We start from the raw sequence: 9,592 nt of genomic DNA, 5'->3' as shown, positions 1-9,592 counted from the left end.
TATTTTTACTGCGATGTCCGCGGACACCGGCAGATGTCTGTGAATCTAAGATGGTGGGCGTTTCCAAAAATTTCTGATTAGCCAATCAGGACACTGTCCACGGACCGAACAGGGAAGTGTGTCCGCGGACCGAACATAGATATCACTAATTTTGTGTGACCTACTTTTTGGTCATTTTTTCAAAAACTAATGGACGGATTTTCACCAAATTTACAAAAGCACGCTTTTGGGACCAAGCCACTGCTCCTGCCACAAATTTGGTGAAAATCCGTCCAGCGGTTTGGGCTGTAGATGTGAGCAAAATTTTTTCCCCATTCAGTCTATGGGAAAAAAGAAATTTTGGGACCCCCCTATAACTTTGACCCCCGGATCAAACCTCACCAAACTTTGCAAACAAATTCAGAGTGGGCCATATACTTATTTTGCAAAGTTTGGTGAGGATTCGTCCAGGGAGAGCGAACTTATAAGCCACCCAAAAAGTGTTCTTCCTATGGAAACAGCAACTTAACCATAACTACACAGCCGCTACAGTGGCTGTGTAATGAGACTCATAATGGTAAATGCGCTCTCAGCCAATAGTCGCACAAAGATACACTTGTGTACAGGCGCGTTGTAAATGACTTATTAGATCTGTGAATAATGAGACACTGTAGATGAGTGCTTTATTGTAGATGATTATTTGTTCTTTTAAGTAAAGAGACAGCAATGCTGTGGCATTAACACATTGTTTAATCTGGATAACATTTGGGATTCCACTCTTCATAGTGAGCAACCTTAAGTAATATATATATATATATATATCTCTTAAGGAGATAAGAGGAAAACAGAGTATACATCTGATGGGTCTTCTACAGACCTGTTGCAATCAGTGTCAGTTAGATACCCAAAGGTATATCTTGTTTTGGAAGAGAGTGCATCTTCAAAGTTTTTGATGGATGGAGTTATCACATAAATGTATCAAGCATCACTTTCTGGTGAACTGGGCCATTAGACTTACCTATGTATTCTGAACTCCAATCATGTTCTATCATTGATTGGAAAATCTATTGAAATATGAAATTATTCTAATGCCTAATTTCGGTTCTTCCATCAGCATTATTACCATCCATAGGCAGCCTCACTGTCCAAAAGTATGAGCACACCAACACTATGGAGTCTACAGACTATTTTATAATTAAATGTGTTAAACAGATGTACACAGCAAAGTATCAGAACTCCAGTGGAGCAATTTTACGACATATGCCAAAATAGCGACCACATACAATAAAATGAAAATCACAGTCAATGGGCTAAATAAAAACATTAGCTATATAATAAACATATTACTTTGTTCACTTAACAATATATTTTACAAAATAGCACCATATATATTTAAATGACTGTAGAGAACAATATGTAAGAGTTGATGCTTTGTTGGTTTGTTGATTTCCAAAATTTCTAGGTTTCTCATGGCAAAAGCTTTCTGACTCATTAACCGAGACCAGAAAGGGTCTTGATCCACAGGACTAGATTGATAGTACACACATGCACTGGCATCTCAAATTATATATTTACAGATCTTGCTTTTTGAGTGTTGAGCCTGTTGTTGTGTCAGCAATTGGCTTAAATACATTATTAAAGACATTACTGATATCTTTAAATCCACCCAATTTACTTCCCCAAAACTTAAACTCGACGTTCCTCGCTTTTCACATATTCCCCATTGAATATGGAATAATTTCAATGTCAGTCGTGCTAATGTCCTTGCTAAGCATTTTTTAGGAAATTAACAAAGATGGGTGGAGCTCAAGGCACGTATTCCCCAAGTCAAAGGGGCTTAAATACAGCTTATTGAAACATCAATCAATATACAATGCCCACCCAACAAAAAATAACTGTGTCAATATGTTCTCTGTTGTTTGTGAACATTGAAGCTACCTTTGATAGTGTCAGCCTTATAACCTTCTGGAGGACACTTTTAGGGATGTGGATCAATCCAGGACTCTTGAGTCTAAGTATTGAATTCCTCTATAACACCTGTACATGCATTAAAAAAAACTGCAAGGACGGATCATTGAGAGCAAAATAAGCAGTGAAAATGACAGAGCTATATCTCATTAATCTTTCCCGGTTAGTTTCCCCTTATTTGCTTGTGAGACTCCCATCCTTCCTCCTAAGTTTTATGGTGCCTTTGCATGTAAGTTACTGCCAAAATAAATGCCATATCATAAGTTCACATGCATGCAGACGATAGTATGAACACTGATAGGGTCACCATGTCTAGTAACCTAAGCTTTTGACTATGGCAAATGTAAATGTATGTGTGATGAAATGACTATTTCCGAGCAAAGGTACAGGGAAGAGTGGTAGTTTCTAACCCTTATGCTCCACCCAGCCCTAATAATAGTGCAGCAGTGATCAAGTCATAAAGGTGAAAACAGCAGCCAAATGAATTGTATGCCCGCTTTTCCTCTTAAGATGGCATGGACTGAGGGCAGGCTACTCTCTCCATGGATGCGTAAACCAGTATAGAGGCATCCAAACAACACTAGAACTGCAGAACTGAAATGCCAAAGTAAAATGAGTGCCCATGCAGGGTTCATATAAAATATAGCCACTTTAATCAAACACAGGCACTGGAAGGCTAACCACTCTCACCCATGTAAAGCAAATACACAGATCAAGGCAAACGTATATGTTCTGTGATGAGCATGGGTATACATGGCCGGAGAACAGAAAAGCAGAATAGACATTCAAAATTATTAAAACATGTATTTTGGGTTAGGGAATGGTATCCCAACCATCTCTAAGGACTAAGGTATGAAAGCCAGAAAGGCAGAACCTTTTTAGGGTCCTTTAGTCCATTCACATCTTTACCGTAGGTTTTTTGTAGTGACTTGGGACCGTCCTCCCAATCTTCTTAGCATTTTTTTCAGTGGCGCGAATTGTCGTTCGCTGATGAAAACGCATGCAAAGGTACTGGGTCAGTGGTGAGTGGCATCCACGCTGTAGTGTGGATTCGCTGGAGGGCTCGATGCAGCAAAGCGTAGCTCGAAGCACAGGCGACGGGGAAGTCAGTTTCCATTAGCAGCTCTGTGACATTTTGGTGTCTGCATGGTCGGCTTCCTGTGGCTCAAATCAGGAAACGCTGGGTTCTACAACCAACATTGCCAAAGCCAGCACATTTGGGCTTGCAGCGCTGTGGGTCCCTTCACAAGGGAACTTCAAGGAAAATTAAGCTTGCCCTGCATTCCCAAGTCCAGGGAAATACTTCACAGCTGCTTGTGGGGCCTGCCAAAGTCCTGGTCAGGCTCTCTGTGTGCTAGAGGGGTACAGTGGCAGAACAGCTTTTCTCTTAGCAGTGACTTCTCTTGTCCCCCACAAGTGACTAGGGGGTTAGCTGCCAGCTGCCAAGGAAATCCTGTCTTCATCCTATGAAAGGGACTGTGAGCAACTGTAGCTCCAACAAGATTTCCGCCTTCATCTTTCTTCTTTACAGATGATTCTAAAACATTGTTCTTCAAATAGGGGTTTAGCCCCCATATTGTCAAATCCCAACAGGGGATTGCTCCTTTTTCAAGCCTCCTATTGAAGGTCAATCCATCTCTCAGTTATATATGTTCCCTTTGTAGCAGTGTCATACCCAGAGTCCGTGATGTGCAGGAAGTTAAGAGAGGGCTTAAAAAGAAAATGATGTACAGTAAAAACCAAGATGGCAAAAGTCTCCTTCCTTCAGGTTTCTGACCTCTTGGATTCCCTGGAACTTTCCTCACCTCTCTTTATCTGACATAAGAAGGTGTCCATGCTAATGGTCCCCTTTCAAGTATTACCCCTTGTCCTGTAGCTTCCCCTGAAGTTCTTGTTCCCAGCCCTACCCAAGGGGAAGCCAGTCTCTCAACTTCGGAGAGGTGGCAGTTCTCCTAGCAGGAGAACAATAGAAGTTATGGGTGTAACTGAGCCCTTGTCCTGTGGGAGCCTCTTTAAATGAACAAATCTGCACCAGAGGTCTCTTTCATCCTTAGCTGTTTAATGTAGCCCCTTTATGAATCACTATAGCTATTATTTAATAAGACATTGTTTTATCTTTAATTCAGCACTGTCCCTCAGTTTAAAAAGGACAGTTGAAGTTCAGGGAAGAAAAGATGGATTCAGGCTGATCATTTGCTGTATATGCCCTCATTTCTGCAACAGAACGCCAAATACTTGAACTAAGATGGCAGTAACCAGGTTAGTACCAACGTGAACAAAAATATCTTCATGGAATTCAAACAGGTCCTAAGAACAGTGATTATGGGTTTCACATCCTACCAGGAGGGCGGCCATGGCCTTTTAATAGCCCGCCAGCCTCAGCTAAAGGCCATGCGAATGGCCTTCACAGTATTTCAACGGGAGATCTGCGCTGCTTGCGCTGCTTTCGCTGCTTGCGCAGCCGAACTCCTGATGAAAAACAAAAAAAATAAAAAATGTCCACCGCCATATGGAAAAGGCACCAAGTTCCTTTTCCATGTCTATGGCGGCTGCGAGACGGGAGGGCCGCCGGGTCCGGAGCGCAATGCTCTGGTCCCACAGGTAAGTGGAGGGGTGGGGATGGGAATCGTGTCATTTTTTCGAGGGGGCACCAGGGAGAGGAGAAAAAAAGGCACAACCCAGAGAAGGGCCTCGGGTGACTGGGAAAGCGGGCAGGGATGTTCCAGCCTGATTGGCTGAGGGCCCTTCCCCGAGTGCAAACGTTTTGGATAACACCCCATGCATTGCCACACTAGAGGATTTGAAAACAGTGCACAGAATGCAAATTCCTGAATGATGTGTGGAAAGGGGCCTATACCTTTAACACTTTGCTTATATTAACAGTGCTTCATCCCAAAAACAGTACAGGGAAGGCCTGAAAAGGATAGGTGTGATGGACTATCTATATCCAAAAGAAGTCCATACTACCAAAAATCCTTCCTCCTTATGCCTATCCAATTAGAACGTATTCAACGTTTTTTGCACAATCTCCAAACCCATGTATATAATTTGTTTTTGTTTTAATTGTTTTCTGGTAGACCACTCACTATTTCCCTTTATTATTTTAAAGTTTAATTTTGTAAAAATAAGAATATGTTTAATGCAGTTCCTTCGGACACACCGAAGTGTAGCGCCACACAATGTTGTACTCAAAATGAAAAAGCAAATAATGAAAAGAGTTCTATATACACATTGGCATTTGAATAAGGTATTTGTTATCAAGTTAAGTTTTCTCCAAATAATGTTTGACCTGTGAGGCAAAAAAGTTCTCAAACCGTGGAAAAGGTTATACTGTCTGTCATTCTTTTCTTTTGCTGATCGGTCATTTTTCATTTTATGGTAATTAGGCAGTGGTAATCAGCATCGCTTACATTGATCAATGTTCACTACACACAATCTATTACACCACAATGTCCTTGGATTCAGCTGCAATACAAAGTTCCCAAACTCGGCTTGAAATATCTCTGATCTAATATCAAGCAATGAAGAACATGGAAAAAGATCAACTAACCAGAACTCTCTATGGAATGGAGGTACCCAAACCGGATCTCACCAACTGTTTAGGCTGGTGATAGAGTTTAACCTCACCAATACAAGGAAATTCCAAACATCATACTATCGGCAAGATTTGAGGAAACACACGGGTCTCTTCTTAGTATGCAATTTCAATAGTAACTGCAGATGTGGTCAGCTAACCTCAAAGTTGCATTGTGTCTGAGACAGTTGTGTTTACATTTTGAAGCCATATCAAACTGAGGGAATTTGAAGGCGTGGAAAGCTGATTGGCAACTGAAGTGACAGCAAATGGTTGTTGCCCAAACACAGCACCACGAAGGAGGTTGCATTAATGATGCTTAGTTTAGCCAACCCCCGTTTGCCATTCTTTCACTTGCCCATTACCTTGCCTTATCAGTTAGATAGATAAAATATTTGCTTTAAAACAAATATAAAATCAGAATTTAATATCCCTTTTAGGTGTTTTCAATTGTGCATCCTGCGTCATAACTCTGTGACATTCTAACTGCTATTGCATCTAATGACGGCAACCATAAGTGACCTTGCACATGAAAAAGGGACCCTGCGTGCTCCTGAAAGTTAACGTACTGTAGATTGGCAACTGCATACTTCCCGTGATGGTATGCTTTCTAAGACCAGTGCATAAACAAGCAGCTTTTTTGACCAAATCTCCAAGCACCACCAAATGTGTTGTGAACAAAAGACTCAGTCTTGAGTGGGCAAATGAATATTTATGAGTTGTAGACACGGCTATGCCATTGGTCATTCTGAGGCCATGTCTCGAAAACATAGGTTGTCTGCAGGATCTGTTATGCACAATTCCCTTGCAAACGTCCATTAGAGAGATAAGGTACCCAAGGATTTTGTTTCCAATAGCTCAGAGGCCCGCTTGCAGCTCCATTCTGACCCCACGTATCGCACCCATTGACTCCGACTGATGCATCCACAGTCCTTCAGAATCTTGAGCAAATCATGCCTAAATCGTACGCCGATGAAGACATATAGGAGGGGATTCAGACTGCTGTGCAGGAAGGCCAGACTTTGCGTTATGTGCGTCGCAATGTCCAGTTTCATTGAGCTTGTACAGTCTGGGATTGTGACGTTGGTGGCCTCCAAGGTCCGCAACACTAGGATACTGTTATATGGGAGCTGTGAAACAAGAAAGGCCATTACCACTGTGAGGATGACTTTGAGGGCTTTGTGCTTCTGGAAGCTTCTGGCTTGCAGTAGGGTTCGGATGATCAAAGCATAGCAGAAGACCATGATTAGGAAAGGGATGCAGAATCCCACCGTGATCTTCAAACAAAGGGCGATAACTTTGATGGTCCTGCTGAAGGTGGGAGGGTAAGCCATGGTGCAGGTTTTTGAATCACTGCCCTGCATCACCTCGCTGTATAACAACTCTGGAAAACTCAAAGCTATCGCCAGGATCCAGACACTGATGCACACCACTTTGCTACAAACGAGCCTTTTGTATTTATTTTTCTGAGCTCTGGTGGCTTGGACAATTGCAATGAACCTATCCACACTAATGCAGGCGAGGAACAGCATGCAACTATAAACATTGACTGTGTATGTGCTATTGACAACTTTACACATGGCTGTCTGAAAAATCCACTCTTGTGAAACAGAGACTGCCCAGAAAGGAAGTGTGATGAGGAAGAGGAGATCGGCAATGGCTAGGTTTAAAAGGTATGCATCAGTCATGGTGGTTATCCTTCTGTAGTGGGCGTATATCATAATCACCAGGCTGTTCCCAATAGTTCCCAGCAGAAAGACGGACCAGTACATTGGTGGGAGGAAGTATTTGGCAAACTTTCTGACGTGGCTCTTTTCACAAAACAAGCCTGTGTCCCCGAGTGTGTAGCCCTCGGAGGTAGGGTTGTAGCCGTCATCGTCATCGTAATCATCGCGCACACCAGCTTCCATTTCCTGTAATGCAAAGTCTGCAGTCAGTTGCATGCTGCCAAACCAATGAAAATGATGAACATGAAGGAAACAAATTAGACAATTCAAAACGATACATTAGGCACCTGCAATATATCAGGGTTTTGCACTGGGACGCCATGTTGGCCTTTGAAGCCCTGATGTCACCCCATCCCCTTTTCCTCCCCCTGCTCTTATACCTGTACTCCACTCCTTTGTTGTGCAGTTCTCTGTGTTTGCTGGATATGGATGCACTATACAAATCCATCAATGCCTATATACAGTATTAATGCACCCCGTGTACAGGGCAAAGCGTTTGTCAGCGAGCATGGTCACCCTGGTGTACGCCATGTAAATATCAAAATGCTGCTACTCAAAATATGTTTTGATTTCAGTCCTGAAAAAGGTTTAATTAGTATTTGATAAAATATCAAGATGAATGCGTTTACTGCCTTACTGTTTTCATGTAATAAAAACGTACCCTTTGAAAGAAAAGCTCATCCACTCAGCATCCACCCCTTATACCTCTGCAGACATCAACCCCTTAGTCATCGCTCAAAGATCTCTACACAATGGTGCACTCTAAACATGACCACAGCAAACACACTGTCTATAAGGGAACATCTGAATAACCGCCCTATCAGAGTGCAAGACCCTCATTGCAGCAAAAAAGCCACCTTTTACACACCAACCATAGCAGAAACATCCAGCAAGTTCAGCATCTTTGTTGAAGAGGTATGCATCAACTCTATGTGTACCCACCAGTCCTCAAAGCACTGACAAATGCAACAGCACAAACAAGTTCTTCACAGGCGAAATAGACCACTTTGGAGACCACATCAACAGTTTCAAACACATTTCATACCTCCCTCCCATCACTCCACATGACACCCCGGGGGGGGCTGGGGGGGTGACGGGGACATTCAAGACAATAACCCTGGAAGACCTGTCCAACATCTCGAAGCAAAGCCCTAAAAGATATATCTTAAAAAGATGTCAGCCTCCCCTCCTCCATTCTGAAAACCATCTCAAGAGAAGCACTCACTTATTTCCTCTATTTTATCAACACCTCACTCAAGGGGCTTTGACAGACACTCTGAAAACTGGCCAAACCCCTTCCCCCGCCACCAAACAACACTCAACTCAGATGACCTAGGCCAATTACTCCCCCATAACACACCTTCCCTACATGGGGATGGTCATAGAGAAGACCATCTCCCTTTAACTTCGGGAGAAGATCACCAAACACAGCCTCCTTCAGAATTGCCCATCTTGTTTCTAATCTAGAGGTGGAACAGGGGCAGACATCCAAGCACCATGGAAAGCAGTCCAAAATACTAAAGCTCACCCCCAAGGATCAGCACTGGCTGCCCCATGCCTACTCACATTGCCATTGAATGTAGCTTGCATCGCCTGAAGGCCCAGGGCAACCTGTGAATAAAACTCACCATATTGGGAGGTGAATGCACCACCAGAATCAACAAAATAGACCGGATGGAAACCAAGAAGTGCAAGAAATAGAAAACAAATAAATATGTAATTTCTTCTGAGCACCAGTTCTCTGCTGTAAACCCTCACCATCAGGTAGGCTGGTCTTCTGCGTCCTGCACTTCACCGAGGACTGAAGAACCTACTCTAGCAAGAAAACCTTATTTATTTATAATTAATTAATGTATTTATTTATATAAATCACAGGAAAACAATTAATTTGTGGCACTAAAACATATTCAAAATGTAACATTGATAACCGAGCAGAGGTCATGGGTCCTTGAGAATGGGTTGAGGGAATGTGACTTGAAGACCAGATGTTGCAGGGGAAGGTGGAAACATAAATCAGAGATGAGGACATGACAGAATAACATAGGAAACGGGATGGTGGAGAAAGTGCTAAATTAAGGATGGAGTGGTGATAGAAAAGGCTGACTTTGTAGTTCACTTTGCCAAATACTCCTTAAAAAATCAATGGCGGCTACTAACTCCTCCCTCCTTGTCCCACTAGGACGTACCTCTGCACTCCGTGTACAGCACTAGACTGCTAGCTAGCTAGGTATGCGCTTTAGAAATCATTTATGCACATATGTGTGTAACATGTTATATACACTTACACAATTGCTCAGTGAAACCATAGATATGTAACAACTGTGAAGGGTAATTGGATATAGTT

General features: G+C 42.5%; 1 protein-coding gene across 1 annotated transcript in view; it reads right to left on the bottom strand.

Annotated features, from left to right (window-relative positions):
• Nucleotides 1–414: 414 nt before the first annotated feature.
• Nucleotides 415–9,592, bottom strand: part of CCR9 (C-C motif chemokine receptor 9) — an 80,196-nt gene continuing 71,018 nt past the window's right edge. The window contains exon 3 of the mRNA XM_069613363.1: nucleotides 415–7,434. Within this exon, the coding sequence (XP_069469464.1) occupies nucleotides 6,340–7,434 (1,095 nt within the window). The 3' untranslated portion in view covers nucleotides 415–6,339. The remainder of the gene's footprint in view (nucleotides 7,435–9,592) is intronic.

Source organism: Ambystoma mexicanum, chromosome 5p (assembly GCF_040938575.1).
Source record: "Ambystoma mexicanum isolate Mex_15411 chromosome 5p, UKY_AmexF1_1, whole genome shotgun sequence".
Taxonomy (NCBI): Eukaryota; Metazoa; Chordata; class Amphibia; order Caudata; family Ambystomatidae; genus Ambystoma; species Ambystoma mexicanum.
Note: the sequence above shows the minus strand (reverse complement) of the source record. Positions and strands in the feature narration are given on the sequence as shown.